The sequence below is a fragment of the Varroa destructor genome, unplaced genomic scaffold (assembly GCF_002443255.2).
Source record: "Varroa destructor unplaced genomic scaffold, Vdes_3.0 BEIS01000001.1, whole genome shotgun sequence".
NCBI lineage: Eukaryota > Metazoa > Arthropoda > Arachnida > Mesostigmata > Varroidae > Varroa > Varroa destructor.
The window spans coordinates 55,813,306-55,839,906 of record NW_019211454.1 but is presented as its reverse complement, the minus strand read 5'-3'; the positions used below and the strand labels follow the sequence as shown (position 1 = coordinate 55,839,906).

Below are 26,601 nucleotides of genomic sequence, written 5' to 3'. Positions count from 1 at the left end.
GAATCAGTAGCACTATGGATCCATTAAAGCGATTTGGCTAAATTTCGCTCTCAACATTAATAGGAGCATAGCCATCGGTCGAAAAATGAACATCTACAATTACCATGTACCGGCACTTACAGATAAAGTTGAACAGATAAAAACATCAACATGAACGTAGGATGCTAACATTGAAGCGTCTTCATAACGGAGATTGTTGTATTGCAATTAGCCATACCCAGTATACGTGTTTGAGTGTACAGAGTTTGACTTAATCTACTAGGACGACATGATTCTGATTCGGAAATCTGAATCTTTCAGTATCCAGAACTTCTCGGTAAGTGGGTGCGTAGAAGGTCTCATAAATGCTTAACACAGCAATAAGTACGGACGTCCAAGTTCCCTTTGTCAAAAGAGCAAGTTACACCATCCACATTGACGGTGCACATTCATACGTTGAGTTTGACACCTCGCCCTGGCTGTGTTATGAACAGCGCGAACTTAAGTTACTCTATGAAACAGCGCGCCAGACAATATTTACGATCAAACAACTATAAATGACACAGAAAGGAAGAACATCGCCTGGCAAGCTAAAGACAGCGACACTTGATTCGGTAATAGCCTCTCTTCTCCGTCGTCCACAATTAGCGGTGTCAAAGACGCCTCGTGTCCAGCCGATCGGCGGTAATAACAACGACAGTAGCCATAATAAGCACACCGATGATTGGGTGAGTCTCTCGTTCCGTGTAAGTCGGCAACAACCGCACATTATAATACCTTACAATCAACAATCGTTGTGCTAAAGGAGCGATCGATCTAGGGCCGTTAAAATTACCTAAAAAAGGTACTGTTTTGTTTTGACCTGCGAAATCGCCGCAGCAGCTATGAGACATGAAAATGTTAAGATCCGTTGATGGGAACGAGTCGAGCGGATAACGCGTAAAGCTGATATCGGACTCGAGCTGCCAGACCGTTCGCCGTTCAAGGAGTGAATCATCAGCCCCCCGACAGCTGTCAGAAAGAGAAGCTGTCGTTCAAGCCACAGCTTCATCTGATAGGAATTGCGCCGTTGGTCGATCGCTACGCAACACTCTCTGGCAAACGACAACCCTGCCGTAGACAGCGTAATTGAGATGTAGATACTCGTTTTTTCTATCTGGACCGTTTCTCGGATATGCGATAATTTTTATTATTCATGTTAGCGCTGTTCGTTATAATAGACATGACGTTTATACCAAAATGTACACCATCTGTAAAAATTCGACTAACAAAATAACGAATTTATCTAAACTAGAACGCTCAGCTGATGATCGCGACGCCTGCAGTTACATCAGAATATAGCTATTGAGAACTCGAGGTGATACGGGTTCGTGGCGATATGTATTAAAAATGCTGAGATTTTGGAAACATTTCAACTCCAATGGACCACAGGACTTTTGCCTAACACATTATCCGATCGAATGAATATAATAACAATGTGCACGCAAATCCCCTAAATTCAAACGTATGTGGAAGTGTGCGAAGAAGCATCCTCCTAAATCAATTCTGAGTTCATGTTTATCGTAGCATCTTCTTTTTATTTTTAATGACGCTAACTCTCGTAACAGAAAACGCCTCAATGACAGCCCAGTACCTCAGGCTGGGTCGGCCATCAACCCAAAAAATAATCATAACGGGTCTATTTGCCTCATGCGCAACAGAGGAGTCGGGCGAACAGATAATTGAAAGCTATGCATAATGCGAGGCAGGAGAAGGAGTCGAACTATTCAAGTTTGGCTAGCTTTCAGTTGTTATAGAAATAGGTAGGTGATGTTAGGTAAAGTGTGAGCTTGCTAGCCAACTAGTGTTCAGGGGCCCTCGTATCGTTCCGACTCCGCCGTTGTCCGCTCGTTCTTTTGAATGCTTTAGCTACAGCCGTCTTCCTTTGTTGCTTGCTTCCTCCGAATCTGATCGTGCGCGTCCTGTAAAAAACAGCACAGGTCGACGCAACGCAAAAGAGATTGAGCGGCACCAAACGGCAGCGACAGTACTGATGCTCGATGAACAGCGACACGGAATGACAGCGTTGTGCTTATTGCCAACAACTAGATCGGATGCTTTGGCTCACGAAAGGAGACGAAACGCCAGAGGACTAATACAGAGAAGTGGCTCGCGCCCGCAACGGCCAACAAGTATGGGTGTTCAACGCTGTCATGTTTCCTGGAGCTTGTCCTACCTCGTAGTCGGTAGATATGTGTCTATGTCTGAGTCAGACAGCACAATAAAAATGGAAAAATGTCGTAGCCCGTAGAGAAGGAAGCCTGTAATTGTCGAACAGACGAAAATTATGTGGGTTATCGTTGCAACTCAATCGGGATGGGCCCTGCACAGCACTTTATCCCGCTATAATACTGCCGCTGTTGTTGTTGCGGGAACTGGAAGCCAATGTTGCTCTCGGATCAGAACGACTGTCAGATGCATAACGATGGTTTCCAGGATAATGCTAATGGTGGCGATGTCACAATGTGATCTTTAATTTTATCTCTTTTTCTATTACCCTATACTATATCCATATTTATCTACGCGTTCTTTACCTCATTGAGTATTTCGATTGTTGTTAATGAACGTAGAAAAAGAAGCAGCGTATTGCCATTGGGCGGTAATGATAACAATTGTCACAGTTGGCGCCGCCGTCGCCACGTATCCTCGTCATGGTCAGCGAGTGCACGCCGCGTACACAGTGTAATAAAAACTGATGATTTTCAGATTCACAGCTGATAATCAGCGTTTACTGGTGATCACGTAGTGTAGACTTGCCTTATCCAACCAAGACCAGTTAGAGCAGGACCTGTCACAATGGATGCGGTAGCGTCAAATGAATCTCATTGTTCTTTATGAGTACAAGTGAATCCCTGTCTCAGATGTCGTCATGATTTCGTGCGTTCATGATCTCATCTGGGCAACACGGTGCTATTTGTCGATAGACGACCCGTTGTGATATTGTTTCTTTGTCTCTTGTAACAACAGTTGATGTCACTGCTGACGCGGTCAATGTTGTTGTCGTTCGTTGCTGTTGTCGATCGTAGTGGTGATGCCATTTCTATTTAGTGATTTTATCTTAGATATCTAATAAACAGTTGCTTATGCCAATTGAGCTTCCGTCTCTTTTTCGTCACCATGAGTGTTCTGATACCTTCTTGGTTCTTAGCAGTCGTTCAAGTAAACAGCCAGGTCAGACAGTCGTGACTCTTCTTTTTGTGTAGAGCATAACCACAGCCTCAATCCAAGTTGTTTAGTTGTCCGTCGTTTTGAGCTCGAAGATTTTTAGTTGAGACGACGAACCAAATCTCGAAAGAGTGGTAAACCCACGGGTTTGTCAAGAACAACGATATTGGGTTTTATGTCTCACGTTTTACACAATAATATAAACTAAGCCACAAAGAACACTGGTACATAATGAATTGAGCAATTTAGGCCGTAATCTATTTTTTTTTTTCACACTACACATGAATAGCTGTAAAACGTAAGAGTGGATTTTTTTTTTCAGGAAACCTATATATCGTAGAAAACGACTAAAAAGAGTTTCGTCGTACGATTCATTTATAACCTTTGTTTTTAACGTCAGTGACCATACCGGGCTAACGTAATGATAAATACATGCAATATTGCGTTCATCTCTCTTTCACCAGAAATGCGTAGTCATAGTTTGAGAGCTAGCATCCATTCAAAGCCATTGCCAAGTATCATTTTGGTATTTGTAGCTCGGAAATGTCAAGAAGCAGAAGTCTTTGTATGAATGATATTACACATGATTGTAAAAACTATACCAGATAAATGCATTTTTAGGTTATAAGTATTGTTCGCATCATATATTACTGCTACTCTTAGTTTCGCTGAACGCTGATACACTCTATTAATGGATATGAGGCTAATGAAAAAATCGCCGTTTCATTGACTTTGCCCTCCTCTTCATTCTGTGACTTTGTTTTTAGTTAATAAAATCTTGCTAAACTATGCTGCTGATAATGACAATAAATCGTTTGCCTATATCAGTCAAGCCACATCGTAAAACTGGTCGTCTATTTGTAGAGTTTTTATGTACGATCACTTCTCTAAGACCCATCGGGGCTCACATGCCCCACGGCGTTCGTTTGTGCCATAATCTTTCGATATTAAGAACGTCTACTCATTATTGGCCGACCTGTACATATTCATCTTAAGCCCGGAAGTTTTAGATCACTCGTCTGTGTTTAAACTTAGCCATGAATTATCGTAAAAGTTTTGTAATGAGTCTTTGGCCTCAAGAAGTGTATACTTAATGTCACATGCTAGGGACGGCCTGTCACTGCTGACATACATAGTCCACCAAATCCGTATTGTGCTACAAACATTGCTGGGCTTTATTATTTTATAATAAATTATTCAACACACAATAACCTCCGGTGTCGGCGCCGGCCCATAGAGAAGGCGGCTCCGTCTAAAGTTGAATCAACATTATTAACTCATCCGGATTATCTGAACGGATTTTGGCTCCCTGCACATTTACGCCCTCTGCCATTTCTTCATTCTGGACTATATTCACGTCACGACCAAACATTTCACTTACATCGGCATTTTCTCGAGTGGCGAGATCATCTGCTGCATACGCGTGTCTGTTTTTATGCGACTGATTTGTACGCCCTACACAGGTATGTGTATGAGTCCGACGTAATCGACACGTACTCATACGATTTAGATTAATACATCTAAATCACCTGACACAACTGTCCTCCATCGCTTCCAGCGAATCCTCTTCCTTCTAAATATAGCTCACCGGTGTCTGAGGACGGTTCAGGTCTATCGTAGGCTGCACAAAACGGAAGAACTCGCACAGGAGCAGTAGCAAAAGAAAGTGAGTGCAGCTTTGTAGACTTAGTCAAGCAGGTATCACTTGGATACTTTGGCGTTGGATTGCTGGCGCTAGACGCAATCGTTTCTCATCACTGCACTGACCTTGGCATCGCTAATCTGACCGGTTAACACAACGCGTGCCGGTCCTATCGTCCTGACTTCTTCCATCGCAGTATTGTCACGTTGAGACACGTCGCCCCCGCGAGCACGAACGCGTAGACGTTTCTAGTCACGTTGGTTCAACCAAAGACGTCACAAAACAAGTAATTTGTAGTATCTTTGGTCTGTGTTGAAGTTTCTTCTAGCTTCTCGAGCTGTATTAGGCGCTGGCAGCATCAGTGGTGTCGTGTCTTGGGTTGTGAGAGAAACCATATGCTGGTGTTATTGCTGATTTGCAGCTTCGTCTTTTTCCTTTCTAGTTAAAAGGGTACAGACAACACTGCCGTCAGAATAGACGCGCATGTTTCGTCGAACTTTATAGCGTGGCAATGCCTGAAATTGTTCCTACTTCTCGTCCTTGTATCTGTCCTATCAGGTGCTCCTTAAAGCCTGAAATAGAGAACTATATAACGTTTCCTTACTACATGCTGTAAATAACACTTCACTTTAGTCGCTCCATTGGTATTTCGTTGCTTACGATTTGCGAATTCTCACTAACAAGAAATACCTGCCGTTCCATACGCAAATAGCTTATCTCCCTCAGCTATTTCCATTCCAAGAAACGTTCATTTGTTCTCATAAGATTTCTCGTAAGGTTTTCTCGTAAGTATTCCTTTCGTATCAGACTGAAATTTCAACATCACATTTCATCGAATTTCATAAAGTTTAATTCCATGAAATTTATATAATGTTTAAACAAAAGTATAGAACAGATAACTACGAGGTTAATCTAATCTAGCAGATGTATGACAAACAAAACTACAGACTTTCTGCGAACGTAATAGAAACACAACGATATCAGTACAGTCGCTGCTGAAAATTTGCCAACTTCCTGCTTCTAGCAGACATAGTATTACAGATGTCAGAACTTACTGGCACATACGATCCCCGTGGCTCGCTTCGGGGGTCAAGCTAGCGGCTCTACTTGCACGCGTGCATGCGCGAAACATCGTAGCAGTACTACTAGTTACAAATAGGAGAATCTCAAGTACTGACAGGGAAGAAAGCTATGGCAGTGGGTGGGAATGACCGGTTCCCCTTATTCCTTGTCTGTTCGACCGCCGTCCGTCCAACATACTGTGTTAGACTTACGGAGCACCAGCTACGCTGGATGCCATTCTCCGGATGGCTTTCCTCGGCGCTTCGAATGACGCGGTGTTTTCATGTGCTACTGCCCTTGGTAAAGCTGTTACAGCTTCCCCGGTTCTGCGATTTCATTCTCATAGTAAGAGTGGACCCTTAGCAAGAAAAAAGAATATGCGTCTGCCTGAATCGGAAGATTCATGCTTGTTTCGTAACTAACTGTCGGTCTGTTTCGTTGCTGTTCCGTGTGCTGGATAGACGTTCCCGTTGCAGTTCCCAGGAGGAGTGCCTGGTGGTCCTTTGGCTTGGTGCGTAGTGACCCTTTTCACCAGTAGTCGTTTCACGGATCGACCCAACTCCCGACTAGAACAAGCAAGTCGCGCCCCACTCTTCTTCGGGTAGTTGAGATGAACCTGCTGCTGTAGCTGTCTGTTTTCGAGTCTTTCTAATTCTGCCGCACGCATTCAACGCTATACAACATGTCAGTTGTAACTCAGCTGAGGGCCCTCGCACGCAACAATGATGAGTACTAGAAGAAATGGGCCTGACTTCTGTTTTGAGCAATGGACGCCCTCGATGGTTGGCCCTTTACCGTACAGCTGACTGGCATTTTGCCGTTGTTGACGCGACTGGAGTGTCCACGCGTGCTCAATGTTTCAGTGCTTTTGTTCTCAATTGCCTAAACCGGCTAGTAGCATGCTAAACCCAAGGAGCTGTAATTATTCGTGAGCATGAACAAAGAAGATAGTAAATCTCTTAAAAGTAAAGGCAGCTGTTGGCTCCTCAGAAGCGACTAAAGCTTGAGGAGGCCGCTAGCAGAGGCCGAAGGTGAAAGAAGTACAATCATAATGTGACCTCATTTTCATACGACTAACTGTACGGTCATTAATCAGACTTCAGCAACCATCAGTCGAGTATGCACCGTCTCCCCTCCACCCACACAGGTTTCAATAGAATGCCTGAGAGAACTCTCAACTTGGTATATACAAGTACAAGTAATTCTACAAAAGTACAAGAAATGGATCGGTGATGGTAAAAAAGCAGGACAGAAAATCAGCAAGAAAAAAACGTATAGAAAAATTACCCGTGTTTTAAAAAACGCGCCTCCTTAGTTCGTCTGTTCGTTCACACGGTTAACTTCTTGTGTATGAACAATAACTTAAGATTAATGAGCATAAATGATGAAACATCCTCTGTACGCTTTTATATGGTCTCAAAGAAACAATTTTGGACCGATTTGCTCTACGAACTGCATATGCCATTGCTATTGATACTACTCGACTATGGTCTAGAGACAAAAGCCATAGGCAGTGCCATTTTGTTGACAGTAACGAAAAGTTCTATGGAGAATTTTGGTCATAGGAAGGCCAACGCATCATACCATAGGCCGAAACCACAGTTCGCCATATATTCAATTTGGGTATTAGGAAAAATTTAATTAAAAATTGTTCAGGGCGTAGAAAAGACTCCTATATTCCAACAGCAAAAATCCACTTGAAGAACTCCGGAACTCATATGGGAAAGCATAGAAATGCATAGCTTATAGCTACGTTATATATAGTTATGTTTTAAATAAATAATACAAACTAATTGCCAGGCCGGCATAGCATCGTCGCTTTTCCTGCTGCCAGCTACCAAGATGCTAACAGCTAAGTTTATTAAGGTGGTCTGTATAAACAATGAATCAACGGAATGAGTCAAATGAACGGAAATATATCTTGTAATATCAAGTAACGTATGCGGTTGAAAGATTTGAGTGTTGGTAATTCCACATTTATAACAGTTAACAGGTATTGTGCATACCTCTTATCTAACTTTATACTATTTATCATGTTTTACAGTAAAAAAAATTGCTACATGTACTTGCGGCTTGCCTGTATATATATATCTATATATATAATACAGAGAACGTTCACACTGTATACAACAAATACTATGTGCCAATCCAAATATTGCACGAAGGAAAATGTCCACTCCCAGGGCAATATGGAGCAATACACGTATATAGTTCATCAATTGAACTTGCTCGGTAGCTGAGGCAGCGTTTCTTTAGTGAGTGAACAGTGTATTTTTGCTATTCTCGAAATGACTTTTAAAAAAAAAAACAGAAAAGAGTGAGAAAAAAACTATCGTTGGTTTGTTTACTTCAGCATTAGGAGACTTTCTTATTGTTGTTCCCAAACGGGGTAGCAGTCAATCAGTGACTGTTGCTGTATTAGTTACCGATATGCGCCATTACTTTTCACAACTAGCTCTAAGTATTCTACCTGAGATTTGCTTTCCTCCAATATCCAACGATTCTCATGTATGCATTTTCTTACGGGGTCAATTCAAACAAACAGTATCGACGAGAGAAAATTCGCACTAAGGGACTAGCTCTAACGGCGCTCCATCCCTCAAGCTTCGCTTTGCACTACCTTAACTGCTCGAGTTGAAGCAGTACCCCAGATGGCCCTAAGCGCCACGTTCCTTTCTTTCTCACTGGCCTGCTTTTCCCGTACAATTCTATTTTTCTACTTCGCATCCAATCATTCTTCCAGCCAAAGCTATGGATTTCGTATCCGACAGGAGCGTAGTTTGACAGTAAGCTCACGCGTCCCGTGCAGCAGTCCTCTGTACCGCTTCCTATCAACACGCTGCGCTACCTGTCGCATCCAGGTCCGGCCCATCCGATCTCACGCATCCACAACCCTTCAACCTCCGCCCGTGGCTTATCAATTTCATGTTCCAGAACGCATTACCATCTCCTTTACCTATTCATGAGCGCTACGCATTTTCACAGGACTACGTGCACGTATTCGTCGCATCCGTAGCACAGCAATGGTAGCTGTAACAGGGGAACTCAACAGTCCCCTTCACATCGATACGCGCGGACCCACAAGATCGTTTTTGGCGACCTGACTCCCTCGACTTCGACGTTCTGTCCCATTTATCCGACCTGCCGCGCTGTACTACATTTTTTTTTGGCTTGAACAAGTTCAACGGCGATGACAGTGAAAGTACAAAAAAAAACGCGTTGAATGCGTTAGCGACGTAATAGCTCTTCGTTGCTTTCAGAATGCTCGGATCTCAAGTCCATTCTGCTCTGAAATATATTTTCTTTTGGCCCGAAACGACTGATTCAATTGATTCGGTAAGATTGAACTTGTATGAGTAAAGGGATCATGCAAGCGACCCACGAAGATTTCCACTGGCTCTCAGAGGCGTTTGTTCAGAATTTTCATTTTGTTTAGAAGTAACTTTGCAACGTATTCAATAACACACTTGCATATAATCAACATAAAAACAGAATACGAACGACTAATACAAATGTTTTGTTGCAGTTTCGACCCCTTAGCTTGCCGTACGTGTTATATAACGGCAGTCTTCAACCCAACGATATGGTGAACGCTGTTTAGCCATCGTACATAAGGTGTCAGGCTCATCAGCGGACACGCTGGCTAAGCTATATTGGCCGGTGCAATAAAAACGCGATTTATTCTTCCAGGCCAACTTCCATCTTGCGTCTATATTAGGACCAAGATATAAGCAAGCTGTTTGTTAGTCCTTAAAGAATGCATTATTAGATGTTTCCCAGATTTCCACATCTGTGGCTGTAGTGCATCACAGCGTGTCACGTTCATCCAGACTTATGCCGCTGGCTTTCATCCAAGCTGAGTCGAACCGCTAACCGCCATAGCATGAACATAAAGGCGTCACCGACAGCCTCAGGCTGGTCATACATCATTAGTGTGAACGCCTGCACGAGCTACTCCTTCTCATTCTTTCCCTCTGTGCTTCCCTCTTAGCCTCCCCCCACACTCCTTTCTCCTTCTTTAGTTTTCAAGCGTTAACAAAAGCTATCGAACTACGAGAACGGGCAAAACCAAAAAGCTGCTGAAGCCCACCACTGCGCGCTGCGATGCAAAGACTACGTAGCTCGGAAAGGCTTGATAAACCGCTATTATCCCGCATGATTTTCGGTAGGCGTCTTATTCACTAGATGGTCATCAGCTTCTGCTGCTGAAGAGGGGCGAAGACTGCGATCATGACGATTACGATGACGACGAGGGCATCAAGGACCACGGGCAGTAAACGACTCTGTCATCATTTGGTGTAGGAGAGAGACACTTGCACGTACGCGTTATTGCCCTAGGAATATGACGATCGAGAGAGAACGAGCGAATTGATGAACGGAAGATGTGCAAAGAATTGATGGAGAAAAGGATGGGAAAAACTTTATCGTGACAGCGCGATGCCTTTGGCCAAATACGTTAAGCGCATAAGTATGTGAAACTGATGGAGTCCTTAGTGCTATATAAAATTAGAATCTATGGGACATTCGTAGATAGTTTCCCATACAGAGGTTTATGAAAATCAATGTTAGTCTAGCAGATCACAGCTTGCCTTTAGGGAAGGTGGTGTTTTAAAGATCAATAGGTATTGCTGCCTAATTTTTCATGACGCTGGTTATACAAAGCTTGGTCGTTCTGTCAGTGAACTAATTTCAAGCAATCTGTATGCCTATGCAATGTGAGACCGAGTGAACCCTGTATTGAGGCATACACTTCAACACAAAGATGCTCGATGCGTTTTTAGTTTACTCTTCCACAAAAAAGTAGAGATACGCGTGAAAGAAACGCTTTAAACACGGTTGAACCAGCATATATGCTATATTCGGTTGTAACACATTGTTTTTAATACTTTTGTACTGATCCGTTTCTCCCGAGGAAACTAGGCATTCATTTGAGTAGATGAGTGTGAGCCAATAAAAAACATCTCACTTCGATATATAAATATAAATTTCGATTTCAGCCCTAAATACAGCCTAGTAGCCCCACTCAGCTCTAGGGTAAATACCGACCGAATGCTGGAATAGGAAAGAGGGAAGGACCCAGCAAATAGACATCTAGCGAATTGAGGGCTTCCGGTAATAAAGATGATAGAAGTGAGCGCAAAGGGCTTCACGACGCAATAGGAGGACGAAAGTGGGGTCAAGCGTTTCGCCACTCTTGGTCTCGTGTGGTCTCCAATCATGGGCACGGCATATACGACTATACACACACACACATCCATACGCAACCGCTGCTCTGCTCGCCCCGTTGCAATCTCTTATCTCAATTACTGCGACAGTAAGGGCGGCTTCGTGTAGATAGGCCACTGTAGAGGAGTGCATTCGGAGATGTAGGTGCGTCTCTGTCTACCTGAAAGGGCGCTGAATCGATGGCTGATGTCAGCGAATAACTATATTTTATTATGTAGGTATTTCATTGACCAATATGTGAACGTATTATTCAATCGCCATAGCCTTATGCTAACATGGAGCGTAGTATCTACGCGTTTTTAGCTTGGCTTTCATAGCATGATTCTCTAGATAGAAAAACATAGATGATGTTTTAAGTAAGCCACATCGATGTCTGATACATCGTGTCGGCGTGTAAACGTTCTGACTACGGTTGCTGTGCCGATGTCCCATGGGCACTCATCGGGTCTTGCAAAGGCCACTGATGCTGCGCTTTCTGTGCCACCTGCACGTCGCCGTCTGTCTCTTTCGTGAAACGGTACTAACTATTTGAAGATTTTCATTTTTCGCTGAAAGCAGAGCAATTGTCTCTACGTACTTGTAGACTTCCCGATCTAAACTGATATAACGACGCTGTATATCAGTTTTGATACCCAGAATAACACGACCCCGTCGACAATGGCTATCAGTATCAGCGCAGAGCATCAACCATGATACGTAGTCGGCACCGTTGGCGCGCATTACGACAACGTCATTTGATGAGGATTTTTCTCACTACTACTGCTGCTGCGAGGGGCAAAGACTAGCGTTAATTCGGCTGTTTTCACTCTACCGGAGCAAGGGCGGCATTGGACAGAAATCACAGACGACCAGGCTGTGAAGGGTCATTAGAATTATGCGTCATTTAACGTTTTTGTTATTCCGGTGTATTTCTGGATGACATTTTTTGTCGCACATGGGCTCGTTAAGAATACACTTCCTCTGCCTTTATCTATGAATAGCTAATGGCTACACAGGGCGTAAAACAACCGTTGTGTACATGTTCTGAACAGCCTCCATAGTGGATGAACGTATAACAATTTACTCTTCCTATACTGTCGAATATGCCATCAAATATTACTAGTGCATATACACAATATAAAATTCTTTACACAACCGAAACGTGCGGCATCTTACTGAGCTCGTCATATGGGCGTCAGTGTGTGAATAGTGCTGCACGTATCTTAGCAAGTACGATAATTATTTCTGATCGTGGAACGAGGTTTCCCAGTATCGCTATGGTTGAAGCAAGGTTATACCTACGGTCTTGCGCTTTTCACTGAGGCGAACCTTCCTTGGCTTTGCTCTCTAGTTGCTTCAGCTATGACGGTCCTGTTTCCCACTTTCCTATGTTTCCTATTCGTTCCTTTCGTGCATCCTTATGAACACGTCGATCTGGTCGGGTGGAAGTGGAAGACTGGTGCCAAAGCTACGGACTGCGCTATACAATCCTACTGCTGATGCTGATCGCTGCATCAGCTTACGCACCAGCACCGTCCCCTTTGCCTCGTACGTATTATTCGCTATCGTTATAGTCCTCGTCTCTTGTATATGTATCTATATACGAGAGGCATATACATGCGGGCCTTTTGTCGACCGGTCGTTCATCCGCAAAATACTATTAGCTTAGTGCTGCTGCTGTCAGGTCCACTCGACCTATCCGGCCTTTCTGCGCACGCTCCGAACATGACTGTTTGCCATGTTCAAAAGTCACTGAAGCCGTAATGGCTATAGAGCCAACAGCATTGGCAAGCATGGGCCCAATGCATGTGTGTACCGCACGACAACACTTAGTGCACACACTACATAATTGATGGAATGGGAGAACGAAGCCACGCATGAGGATGAACTCGTACCGTGCGGCGATTTTTCTAGTACTTATCACTTTTGACTTCAAAAAACTTACCTTTTTTTCGTTGCAGCTGTTGTTACGGTGGTTACAGTAACTTGTGTTAATGGCGCGGTCATCAAGAATACAACAACGACAACAAAGATAAACACATAGTATCATAACGCACAGATACACACACCCAGCACCCGAGTCGATGATTCCTCTTTGAACACCAACAAATAACAGCAACTACGCTTTTGTTAGCTCTATTTTTCCTTTTGGCTCTGGTTCTCTACTATGTGTTTCTATATAGATGTTGAATGAACCAAACAGGTAACGGAGATTAGCAGTTCACATATTCCAATGGCAAATAGGTAGATTGGGATAAGGAAGGCTTTTCCGGGGGAAACATGTACAAAAACAAACCGCAGAAGGAAGATGCGATGGTCAAGTCGAATATCGCTTACGGACTGCTGGATACGTCGGTTGGTTCGTATTGGCGCTCGTACGGTCGATAAGTCACCCACCTTAACGGTAGAGTATAGGCAGCTGGCGTTTAGACAATTTCGCAATGGTACGCTCCACAGCACATAGACAATAGATCGATGTAAGAAGCGGATATGAAGTGCCTTATTTTTTCGGCGAACTGCGACCCCTGGCTAGCACCATTTACACTATCATCGGAATGATTATAAGACAGCCGTTAATGCCATTCTTATGTACGAGTGTGTCTTCATTTTCCTGCTGAATCATAAGAATGCCCCCTCCCGCTCGTATTGCAGACTATATATTTTAGTTGGAGGTCAGCCCAGTCGTTAGCATTAATGATACAGATGTTAATGCTTATTGCGGTTGCTGGTCAATTTAGTGACGATTTACTAGTCACGCGAGATCATCGGTAAATCATTGTATTCCACTTTTACTTTTTGCTTATCTTTCTTTCTTTATTATTGCCATACGAATTCATACACGTTGAGCTCAAAATGTTCTACGCAAATATTTCAACCACAGCGGCAAGAAATAGAATTCGATGTTATCTAGCTTATAAAATCCACAAAAACGCCACGATCCGGCAGTGCGAAGGAGGACATAAATCCAAAGGATTCGAGGTTGATACTTCCACGTTTTATTAATTTTGCTTTCACGCACACACTCTTCACGTATGCACGTATATCCTAAAGCGTCATACACGTGCCGTTTAAGAAATTTTTACCTTTCTACCTTTGTATATATATATATATATATATATATATATATATATATATATATATAGATAGATGGATATTGCTTACGTCTATGTGCTCAGACGAGCGTTTTCGTTATGTTCTTCTTTTGTTCCGTATACGCCCCTGTAGGCCTCTGTAGTTGGCTACCTAATTATGCACATTGGTCGTGCTTTTGTATGATTGCAGCACGATGAAGTACACGTTGCACATTACACTCAATTCGTAATCCTTGTTGACGCCGGTAGTTGTCAAAGGTAGCCGTTCTGCTTTCCTTTTTACAATGAACATTCTGGTTATGTTGTTATTTTTCCGTTTCGGCCGCCGGTCATCATCTTATTCAGTTGTCCTAATCGACGTCATCATAGCTAGTGACCGGCCAATAACGTGCGCTGCGGTATCTTCAGCAGTGTTTTTTTGTTGCTGGCGTAAAATTGTGCCCGGACAGTGCACGACGCGATGTTGACAAGGCGCTGCAATGAATGGCAAAACAATCGCGCACAGACGGGGCGGGCTCGTGACAGGCCCCTGCCGACCCATACGTTGGCACTAGCAACGATATCAGTAGGAAAGACAGCATTTGACTGTGGCAAAACTGGAGAAAAGGCAACACAATCGCCAACTGACCTAACACCGACACGCTGAACCCTTCAAACCTTCAAGGGTACTGGCTTCAGTCTGCTCGTCCGGCGCATGTTGCCACCCGGCGCGACCAGAGGGCAGCACCGGCGGCCCGCTGGGAAAGTGCGCTTGGACTGGGAAAGGGCATGGACTGAATGGGTAAGTTTATGAGATTGTAGACGAACCAATGAGCCAAAGCGGCAGCAGCAGCGAGAGCTGCCAGCGCGTGCTTCCCATTCCCGTCTCCGTTCGCTCTTTCCTCCACCCCTAAACCCCTGAAGCCTAATCCCTCCAATTCGCCATTTTCTTTCGCTCTCTCCCTCTCTCTGTCTACACGTGCGGGGAAACATTCCTACCGTTCCATCTCCGTCTCTTCACCAGCTCCAGTAAGAGCCCGGAGCTAGCCGAGGTCGAACCGGGGCCGCCTAGCTGAGTACTACCCCCCCCCCCCCTTCCTCCCCCCTCAAAGGCCCGGGTTGCTGCTCACACCCACACAGGCGTCATGCTCAGCTAGTATAGCCGTACGGACAGCGGTTGAGGCATACAGCAGCAAACTAAATTGACAGGACTCAAAATGACATTGGGTGGTTTATAGCGGCCACACTAAGTGTGTGGTTGATCTACATATGCTGTACATACAGACGTTCACAGACATACATGCACACACATATCTGCGTATATGTGTGCAGGCGTAGTTAGTTAGACATAAAAGTACGTCATGATCCCTCAAGACGGCTGATGAAAAGCCTTGTTGTGATAGATCATTGGAATAGACCTACGGAAAAGGACATTGTTCCTCGATTCAATAAATGCCTTTATACGGATGCCGTTGGTGAGAGCTCGTCCAGTAGTTGGCAGGGAGCGAATATATGAAGGAAACGTTTTGTGGGTTAGAATGGTACGCGATGAATTAAGACATTCACTTAATATAATAGTTCCTGGGTTACTATTTGGCTGGTAGGTTGGATTGCACACCATCTTATGTAATATTATAAACTGTGCATCAAGTCTACTTTGTGTAAACAATTATATTTGAGCCAACATCGTTATTTGTTTGCTCACACGTGTTGTATAGCAAGTAGTAACGGTAGAGCTAGTTTGGCCTTTTCATTCAGCCTTGTCAAATATGCACTTTATTACTATCATATCGCCAACGACAAACATTGCCATTGAGTGAAATGTAAGTGTGCAAGCGTATAATATAAGCCAGATAATTATCAGGTGATAATACGATCAACACAAATAGTAGCCAAGATATGCTACAGGACATGTTTTTTACATAGTCAATCGCAAGGGGCTTCGGTATTAACGTCCTACCTTTGAACAATACTAAAAGGAAAAGTCCAGTAGCACGAACTTCAGTGGTTGAAATTGTTACAGCTAAAGCAATATGTTCAAAAATCACGCATTGAGTATACACGATCTTTTATTAAAAGGCTGGACAAGCTCAAGATCCTGATTCACTGCGCTAGTGACATCGTTTCCCCCAGTGGTGCTTGTAAACATTATCTTGATACTTTAAAAAAAGAGTATTCGATTTATTATGAAAAGGATCCTTAGCAAAACAATACGAATAGCTAAATAGCTGGTTAACGGAATTAGATAGCCACGATCGAAAGTCATTGTGTTCGTACTGATGTAGACTTTAGACGCGGCAGCTCAGGAACACCTATTAAACGTAGTTTAATTTATTTAAATAGGCGTTCTAGCTAAATATTAAGTTGCGTCAGCTAGAAGTAATGTGATGTAACGGTTTGTTATAGGCGCTTTTGATATTTTCGTTCGGAATCAATCTACCGCAAATCGCTTCTGCCTTCGTCTGTTCCGTTCCTTCTGTAATATAAGCAACATTACGGTCCTACCACCGGCCTAAAAAACTCGCTATCAATTTGAATCTCGTATTCTGCCTTTTGTTGTCTAGGACTGAAAGTTTGTTGTCACTGATACATTTAAGCTAGATGTGTACATGACTTGGTAAAAGCCGATCTGACTGCGTGGTAATACTCGATACTGAAGCAGGTTTTTTGATGCATATATATACGAAGAACCTTAGGTTTAACGAACATTTTGAATCTAACTGTCGACAGAACATAGCTACTACAAGTGTAGTCACGTGGAGTAGTTCAATGGACGGCAACGTTATTTACCCTTTCGGTATATGTTACACATAAATACATGTATTAAACAGAGTTTAGAACATGCACAAATAGCTGATTAGGCAAATGAGGCGCTTAAATAGAAAGGCTTTGAATCGAGTGCATAAATCTGGTCCTTCTTTTGCAACATCCTCTTCTAGGTTGGTAATTGTGGCTTATGTGCTTCACTGACCATATTAATAATCAAAGCCTTGCTCAAATGCATCGTCATAATGCTGGATCATTAACGTAATGGGTTTGTAAATGACCACTCGTATTATAAGAACGTATACGACGAGCACTTAGGTACGTACGCTGCTAACTTGCAAGTATATTTACTAAGAAAATAGACAGGTCTAACTAGACTGGATCTAACTAATTAGATCTAATTTGTTATTCTATTACTTAGTAGGATGTTATAAAAATGGCTGAACAAAACGATACCTTGACAATATGGCTCTGCTCGGATTTTTATGTGACGCCTTCGAAACATTTCATATAATGTCTGATATAATTTACATAAGGTTTTACGTAGGAACTTTTTGTCGTGCACCTAGGTAGGAGAATGGGTCCATGTATGTGTCATGACGAAGTGACTATGAATATTGATCCTGGCCTAGTTTTATGGACCAAGCTGGACCACTGTGGTCACCAACCTTACATTGTCCTTTCATGACTAGCCTGAAGTTCCTTCAGCCCGGCTAGAAGTGCCCGGACTCGCTCGTATCTTCAATCTCCAATAATAAAATGCAGATTCTAATGCTGAGTACGCCGTGATCAGCAGCCATTACGCGTTATCGCTGCTTAATAAGGCTTTATATCATATGCCTAACGTCTGTGCATGTAGGCTATCATGTTGTGCCCTTCTTGGGGCAGCCTCATCAAGTAAAGGACAGCGGAGAGCGTGATCTTTTTACTTTCTAAGTGAAGCGCTTCAGTAATATAGCTGTGAGGTGCTTAGGCACCTAAGGCAGTATAACGGTGCAGCTGCTCTGCTGATTAGAGCTAAACTCCACGTTTTCGAAAATTGTATAGTCGTCGCCGTGTAGATAAACGTACATCCGAACGATGAGTATTAAAAAAAATACCTGGATACCTTAGCTTTATATTACAACGTCTTAAGTATTAAGGGGTCGGTTCCATATATAATTTTATTATTTGAAGATCATCGGTAGGGATTACGATATTTAAAAATGTCTCTTGCGTTTTACGTCCGTACATAAACTGGTAAGCGTTACTTCAGACCACTAACTTTCAGACGGCTGATAGGAACACTATGTTTGACATCGGTAACCAGCCGTCCGATGGAGTGCCTAACGGCGTTACCGGACGTGAAAGTCGAGGCGTTTAAGATTACAATTACTTACACAGCAAAACAATTTGCTATTTGATGCTAACCAAAGTGTTCGCTAAGAAACCACAGGGCAACTTTGAAAATAGGCCGATAAGTTGATTCAGAACTTTTTACCGCTGCGACTAATAGGCACAATTTCTATACTATTATGTTCGAAACGGTTACGTAGAGTGAATGATTCACGAATCGTTTCTAAAGCGTGCCGCTGCGTTGAAGTACCAAAAGCGTCATGTGTCTACAATTATTTTCCAGCTTCTTCGTTAGGTTAGGCCGAAGTGCCGCGCAGGGATCCATAGACCTTAACACACAGACCACCACGACGACTCCGATTGCTATCATTCTTGATCCCTGTGTTATTCATCGTCAGTATTATCATCATTCTATTTGCATACTCTACCAGGCAACCAGAACAACACATATATAGCCACCATAAACAAAAATCAACTTTGTCACGTAATCTTAAATATTTGAATTTACTATCTGTGTCATCACCTTTTTTCTTCTTCTACTCATACATCTATTATTAGGTTACTGTGTTACACAGCCGTCGGCATGGGCTGCATCTCCGAAAGGATTCGTCAAGTATATTTTTTTAACAAGGCGACTTTTTGCCATTATCCTCACTATTATGGGAATCACTATCGACGACATCGTGTCTTCTTGTATATGTCCCCATCCTTAATGGCTGCATGTCGATCATCGTACAGTCGATTTGGTACGGAGTCCCCCGCTGTGCACTCTTCATATTTCGTTCTGTCGAATCAATTTTATACTAAAACGCTATAGCAGTATAATTCAAGCAACACGAAACAAAATCTCAGAAATGGGCGAGAGAAAGAGAGGAAGAATAGCAGGGCTCAGGGAGAGAGCGAAACAGGACATCGTCGAGGAAGCACAAGGTTCGCTCAGTACTGAACGCCGCTGCAGACTTTCGTGTTATCTTATCATAGGTGGCGGTCCCCTTTATCATCATCAACTTTATAATCGGTAAATCATTGCCATCATTATTATTCTTTGGTCGCTTGGGCTGTGGCCGCCTTGATGGTGTGGTTATCGCTACTGTGCGACGGCAACACGAGAAGAGAAAAGGGCGATGTAAAAAAAAGGAAAGATACGTTGTTTCTGACTAATAAAAAAGGACGAGCCTAACCCCATAGGGCCTTTCGCATTGGGCTAATGCGACTACGAAAAAAAACCAAAGATAAAAGTTGATTGGACAAGGAAAAGCAGAAGCAATACTTCTCTTGGCTTTGAGTCGGGCTTGTTGTATTTTTACGACATATCGTTATGATCAGAGGTCGCATTAAAGTACTGTTTGATCCCCTTTAAATACCTTTCCTAAGCGCTTTCGCAACGGGGTATTTTTCAAGTTTCAGATAGTCAATGTATGAATGTATTGAGTTGTTTCGTCCAGCGCTGCCGTTAAGCGTTGCTTTAGAGGGATAGCGGCTTCCAGAACAAGTCGTCCGCTTTCGAACCTAGACCACCTCGTATATCCCTAAGTTTAGTAGGCGAACACGTTCCCAGTACACCATCACGGGCGTTAAATTTTAGACGGTCGAACGCTAGTCAGATCCTGCGCGCTAGTCATCAACGAAGGAATGGTTCTAAAATAGGGCTACCTAGTGGAAATCGCCGGAACGGAAAAACGAACTGGGGTTGATGCAGCAGTTGACGCCAGTGGCTAGAGGAAAGTTATAGAAAGCTGTTGTTATATGGGCATTGGGATACGAAGCAGCTACTTCGTCGTATATTAGTGAAGGTCAGCTGCACTGAATTTATGAAAGCCTCTCGCAACGTGGCATCCAAGCAAACGACTATAAACTACCGGCGAAGATCGCCTCGAGAATTAACGATGCTTAATGCCAATATAAGACTAGAAAAAAGTGGTGTGATCGCAAGAAGCTACGGCGAATAGAGTAATCACGATAGTGTGATGGTCGATGACACGTCAGAACGACTAAAAGTCCAGGAGGTGACGCAGCTGCACGCTGTTGTAACGGTGTCGAAGAATCAATAGTCAGCCGATAGACTCATAAGGCATCGCTCTTCAAAGTTGAATATCAAAGAGCGCATGGCATTTACTGCGACGAAGTCGTCAGCCTTCCACAGGAGTCACGATGAAAACAAACAAAGCATCGACAACGACGAGACGCCGATGTAAAATTTCGTACGCTTGCTGGTTCTTAAAAGAGTTGATAGTGGGTCATGACTTTCAACTGCGACAGCCGAAGGCGCTAGGGCGGTCAGCTGAAAAAATCATTCCGTGAGCTGTACTCTGAGATTCAATTGAATCATGAGCATTTCTATCGGCATTGGAAGGCCGCTTAAATTTGAGAGTTCTCGAGACTGCCGGGGCTGATAGGACATGGAGGAGGTGTAACGCGTCTAAATAAAAAAATATATAATTTTTTGAGCACTAATAAATACGGAAAATGTACGTTTTTTCGTGTCCTTCTCTATTGAAACGGTATCGTCGTGACGTCCTTCGCCTCTTCGAAGTGTTGTTACACATAACGTTTTTGTATCAGGACTATTCTACGATAGAGTTGCGAACTGTTTTGTTATCATGGCTTTTGGTGTCGATTATAAGGAACACGTGTAGTGCTGACGCAGCACTTAATTAACACTAAGCACATGAAAGAAGTACGTTCTTATATGCATATCGTGTATTTACGGAGTAAACATAGGTGAATACGTTGATGCAACTGAAGTTTACACTTATCTGCTGATTTTGTGTTTACTAGCAGTGTTTCCTGCCACATACATACATACATACATACACAGACTGCATACACTATTATATGCGATGCGTTATGTAAATAGACATTACATTAGTACGAAAGGGTGAGCGTGACATTCTAGCAGTAACCAAGCTAGAAGACAAATGAACCAGTCAATGGTAATAATGTTCTAAAAACAAAAAGCACACACATAATACAGACAGGCATACAACAACGTATTATTAATCATATGATTATGAGACCGAGGCCCCGTTGGTGGTAGAATCCACACAGGCGCAGCAGTTACTATTTGACAGGCTCACGCTATCCTTCTCCTTAGCCTCGTCCGTTACCTTAACCAGACCTGGTCTGCTTGATAAGAGAACTGAAGTCGTTGGAACCGCATGTCCATGAAGTGCACAAACAAAAGCGTGAATATATAAACATGAGAGCATATAATTCCTGTAAATTTATCGTATGTCTAGAACTCCAGACACGTAAAAACGGCCCGTTCCAATTAATTGTGTGCCTTTGACTGCTGTTTATTCTGCAACACAACTGTGCGACGCGACGTTATGCCGCGCTTGCCTCTGTTATGCTCCTATTAGTAGTATATAAATAAATCATACTGGCCACAAACAAAGACCTTATGAGACTCTCGTTTAATGTAGATTGGTCCGATTTTGGTCAATGAGCATCTTTAAAAAACTCATCATTGATACCTTACAAACAAAATCGTTTAAAAAGGAACCATGTTAAAATATCATGCATGAAAATCCTATTTAAGCAGAACTATCATTTAACCGAACACATTAACCAATGCTTGTATCTAATTTCGGTATATAATAATAACAATTATTATTATTTGATTATTATATCGAATGCGTTATGCAGTTGTTGTTTATAATGCCACTTAATATAAATCAACGCCTTCTCCTTCATAATAGTAAAAAAAAAAATGGTTGAGTTCTTGCTGTGAGAGCTGTATATATTCTTAACGTATTGGTGCTACATAGGTTGCCGGATTTCGTAGTAATCTTCACACACTCAAGGCTCCATATCGCGAGTCGAAGAGCGGAGTTCCAGGACACCGCACAGGCGCTTTCGTTGCCGGCCGACAGATTTATGCTATCTTGCCCATTAGCCTCGGGTGCTACTTCATCCCGAGCTGCTTCCGCTTGTTGACGATGCCGAAGCCACTGGAATATAATGTACATCTAATTAAATAAAGACCCTTATTTACTATGCATCGGTTAATAAATTCAGTTGAAGTCATTCGAACTAGACTCCTTCGCAGCTGACAGGTTCAGGGCATTCGTTACCGTGAATGAGACCGGAGTATGTCTATGTGCTACGGTGTTAAAGGGCCATCTACATACACTCAAAGCTTTTTTCACTAACTCTTCATACGGATCTTTTTTAAGGTCCAGAACTGAAGAAGACATCGTAAACTTTGGTGTAGCATTTCTAATTAGATGTATTGTAGCCTAAACATGAATCAATAAACAAGCAACGTAGACTTTTCAGTAATTTTCTAGCTTCGTTACATCGATTTTAGTCAGATTTAGCTTGGCTTTGAATTTGCCGTTTTCGCTGTCGGTAGGTTAAGAAATCGGAACGGCATTAACAAGTCCTCCATAGTTCATATGAGGCTTCTCAGCCAAGTAAAATGTTTAAGAAGATTCAGGTCCGTTTCATCAAGTACTATTTGCTCCACAAAATATCGATACATCAAATAAAGTATGGAATGCTGGTCGATGTGCCGGCCACTTCAAGACTTCGATCGGCTTCGATGAACTAACTATCCGTCTGCGTCACCTTAAAGCTGCGCAACTGCAAATTAATTGAAATTCTGACGTATTTCTATGATATAAGCTAGCAATAAATACGTTACATTTGTATAAAATTTGATTTTTCTATTCTTATTATGCTCCACGTACATAGGTTAGTGTACGTGTATATATGTCATTTTTCAGTAGAGAAGGGAACTGGAAATTGAATCTTATTTCTCCTGCTTGATTGCCGAATAGGCCCTGGTAAAACCGATGACTTGGCGGTGATCTTGTATGAGAGCTGTCAGTGTTGTTGTAGTCAATGGTTGTTTAAGATCTTAGAAGAGCGGGCTGTCTCTGATCTTTCGAACCGTAGACCGTTTTTTTGATGGGTTGTGCATCTGCTCCATAAATATCTTCCAAGTCCTTATGGCATCACAAACAGCCATTCCCACCTCTATAAGAAAGAAGATAGTATACGTATGATGGTACTACAAGCGTTCCGCGTTTCTCTAGCAGCTTTTTTACATTTTCGGATTTTGAACGATAACCAATCATATTTTCTTGGTTATTCATTTAAATTATAGTTGAAGACTCCAACTGGGCATATACCAAAACCTCATCATCTGTTTTCATCACTGGTCGAGTTTTACGTTCGGCATCCCCATTAGGTGTTTTACCACATGACTAGCTTCTAGTTTGTCTATGCTTGCACTCAAACTTAGACCACAATGTATTTCTAAGATCTCACCTCCTTCACGATCAACTAAAAAAGGCAAACAATCTCGTAATCTGTGCTGCGATACATAGTGTCGTCGTTGAATCGAGCTAAAAACATGGTATAACTTTGCTTATCAACGTGGCAAGTGCTTGTATCGATCTATCTGTCACCAGGGTCACGAAAATAGTGTTTCTTTTAGGAATAGACCATACGCTTTTTATTTCTAGTGCTTTGCTGACCGTGTTTGGAGAACGGAGTTTAATTCGTACGTATGGGTGAATTTTCTTCGAGATATTTAAGATAAAAAAATTTTACTGAATTTTGAAGGAACGATTATAGTACTACTGTTTTTTTATGTCAATGTCGAGCTTCAACGGAATCTAATGCCTACTCCTAAATTATTTGTTATATAATTGCGATTTCTCGTTGTTTTCATTGCTTTATGTATAAACAGGCTTCGTGGTTTCATATTCGACTTTTTTAGTATTAGTTTTCTCCTGAAATGACCGATTGCCATGCAACGATGATTAGTCGGTATGCAACAATGATATGTATTGATGCGTATTGCCCTAAAGGCGAAGCCACTTCTTGGGCTTTAAACTCTTCTTTGGTTATAAACCCTAGACAATCTTCTGCTTGACATTTTGCTCTCCGAAGCTATCCTGTAGCTCTACTCCGAATTGTGCCGAGCACGTGTGGCAGTTCCATTAACTGCTCGCAACTATAGGTTGCGTGACGATTCGCCGTGCAAGCGGGACCCATATTCTTGGTCAAAAATGTTCTATTAAGTTATTCTTGAAAAATGACTATCGTTTCGGTAAGTCAATGATTCTCAAGCTCAGCAACGGTAGTCTTGTTCTATTATTAAACTTTCTTTTTGGTTGCCACTTGAAGACCATAATAGATTGGGGACACTTCATTATGGAACATTCCTAGACAGAATTTATTTGATTTTTTTATTTCTACCTGCGGGTTATCGATTAATATGTTAGACCGCCCAGTAGAAGACAATCTGACTTTATAAAGACCTGATAAATATTGTTACATTTTGGTCACCTGGTTTACGCATTCTCTACTTAGATTATTAGTCTCCAAAGTATGTACTGACTAGAAATTGAACGGGTACTACTTACAAATTAGAGGAGTTCACGAACAGGCACCAAATTGGTCGATCTTATAGCAGTTCCAAACGGAATGATCTCGAACAAAAATTCGTTTATCTAGAACCAGTAAATGCTGAACTTAGCTCCATCAATGATGCTAATATATGCTAAAATTGGTTATTTTAGTAGTCTATATTACAATCTAGAACCTGTCACAATAGTAGTATACCATAGCATGGCATCATCAAGTGGCAGTTTTGGAATTTTCACGGAATTTATCTCGCCGGATTTATTCTCCGTAGAGAGTGAAGACGTTGCGGGATGGCAGGTGAAAGGAGCGAACGAGAGTAGGGAGCGCGAACGTTTAGTCTACGGTAGAAGGCGCGGCTTATTATTAGGATACTAGTGCCAAAGACTTCTTGCCCTCATAACTTCACTCCCCTAGCCTGTTCTGTTGCTTCGGCTGTCCTTAGGGGGACATTGAGCAGTGGAGACTTTAGACCCATGAATCCCGATGGGGGAGTTAGGTCGACGCCAAACCTCCATCGCCTAGCTTCGGTTGCCGGCAGTTGTCGCACCGGCCGCTCTTGTAGCAGTAGAAGCAAGAAGGAAGCCTCGAGGCTTGCATCAAATGGATTTGCTTTGTAACTGCCAATCAACCGGGGCTGGACTTGCCTTAGATGAAGCAGACCCTTGAGAGGCTGAGGGGAAAGCAGACGTCGCGACATATACGAAAGGAAATAAAAGAGAGATAGCGAGGATGAAGGCCGAAAGGGGCTTGTTAAAGTGTCTTACTTGCCCAGTCTGTGCGATTGTACGAAGTGAAACAAGACACACAACAATGGCAAGTGGCACGTTTAGCAGGATCAACCCCTGCCACCATCTCCACCGTTTTCCCGCCGTAGCCGACAAGATCGAGTCCACGGGATTAGGATCACTCACTGGTGGCCCACAGTCGAACAACGAAGTACCAAGTGCAGCTACGAGGGAAGAGGGAAAAAGGGCTCCGCTTAGGATTAGATCTGCGCTAGATCGGGCCCATCAGCTGTCGCCGGCCGGCTGACTGTTCCGCTGAGGTCCTTCGCTACCGCTCTGCGTAATCAGAGTAGGGAAACGCAAAAGGAAAGTTCGTTTATTTTTGGTGACGCCAGCCAGCAAGGAAAACACAGTGGACAAAACAGCGGACAATGAGGGGAACCTCCGATAGATGCTGCTACACTCCGCTTCCTTTTTCTGTTAAACGTTAGGTCTCTGGCTTCTAACTTCTGGATTCGTTGTGCTATGTTCCTGGGCTTTCGTTGTTTAAGCTTGAAGTTGGATTCCCCAAGGATTGCTGACTGCAAGCCGACAATCGAGCGACTTGAAGTCCACGAAAAAGCTTGAGCGAGCTTTTTCTAAGCAAAACGCCGGCAATGTGTCTAGACCATTGGCAGTCATAGAACTGCTTTTTGCGTTCTTTGCCTGCGTTCCTCCTGCGCTAAAAGTGCATGGAACGCAGAAAAGGGACTAAAAGAAGCACGTTAGGGTGAAACTTTTAGAAAAAGGCTAAAAATCCGTCACCGTTGGGGGATTACCTTAACTAAACGGGATCTAGCTGGCAGACAGGCTTGCAAGTTAGGCGCAAAGATCTTGCCACTACCTGTGAGAGAGAGCTTGGGACGCCGACGTACAGCAAAATGGTATGGTTTGCGACAGGCTGACGAAAGACGCCATGTGAAACGTAAAACGTCCATGACCAGAGGCGGCAAAAATGGAACGGAAGAGCCTAAGTGATGAGAGAAACGAAGACAAAGCATAAAGAAGAAAAAAATAAAAGAGGAAGTCGACAGAGGTTGCAAAGTAACAGGGAACGAAAATCCCGCCTTACCTGGCGGTCGACAGATTGCTTATTCGCCAAGCATCCAGGTAAGTAAAATGAAAATAGAAAAATATTCTACATCGTACAGTCAGTTTTCTTCTAGGATATCCGCTACAAACTACAGCAGTG

At 42.8% G+C, this 26,601-nt stretch overlaps 2 protein-coding genes across 10 annotated transcripts in view; both read right to left on the bottom strand.

Annotated features, from left to right (window-relative positions):
- LOC111243309 (fat-like cadherin-related tumor suppressor homolog) overlaps positions 1-14,873 on the bottom strand; it is a 420,575-nt gene extending 405,702 nt beyond the window's left edge. The window contains exon 1 of the mRNA XM_022788656.2: positions 13,038-14,873. The gene's annotated coding sequence lies outside the window, so the exon portion shown is untranslated. The remainder of the gene's footprint in view (positions 1-13,037) is intronic.
- A 6,360-nt stretch (positions 14,874-21,233) lies between these two features.
- Positions 21,234-26,601, bottom strand: part of LOC111243304 (P protein-like) — a 53,709-nt gene continuing 48,341 nt past the window's right edge. For 4 of the 9 annotated variants that reach the window (XR_015318687.1, XR_015318683.1, XM_086976899.1 and 1 more), the window contains one exon: positions 21,234-22,217. Coding sequence is in view for 1 of the 9 variants with exons in the window: in XM_022788650.2 (XP_022644385.1) it covers positions 22,177-22,217 (41 nt within the window). In the remaining 8 variants the exon portion in view is untranslated. Of the gene's footprint in view, positions 22,218-22,958; positions 23,248-24,644; positions 24,732-26,601 lie in introns of all 9 variants that reach the window. The other 5 variants (XR_015318686.1, XR_015318681.1, XR_015318684.1 and 2 more) reach the window with 2 other exon arrangements.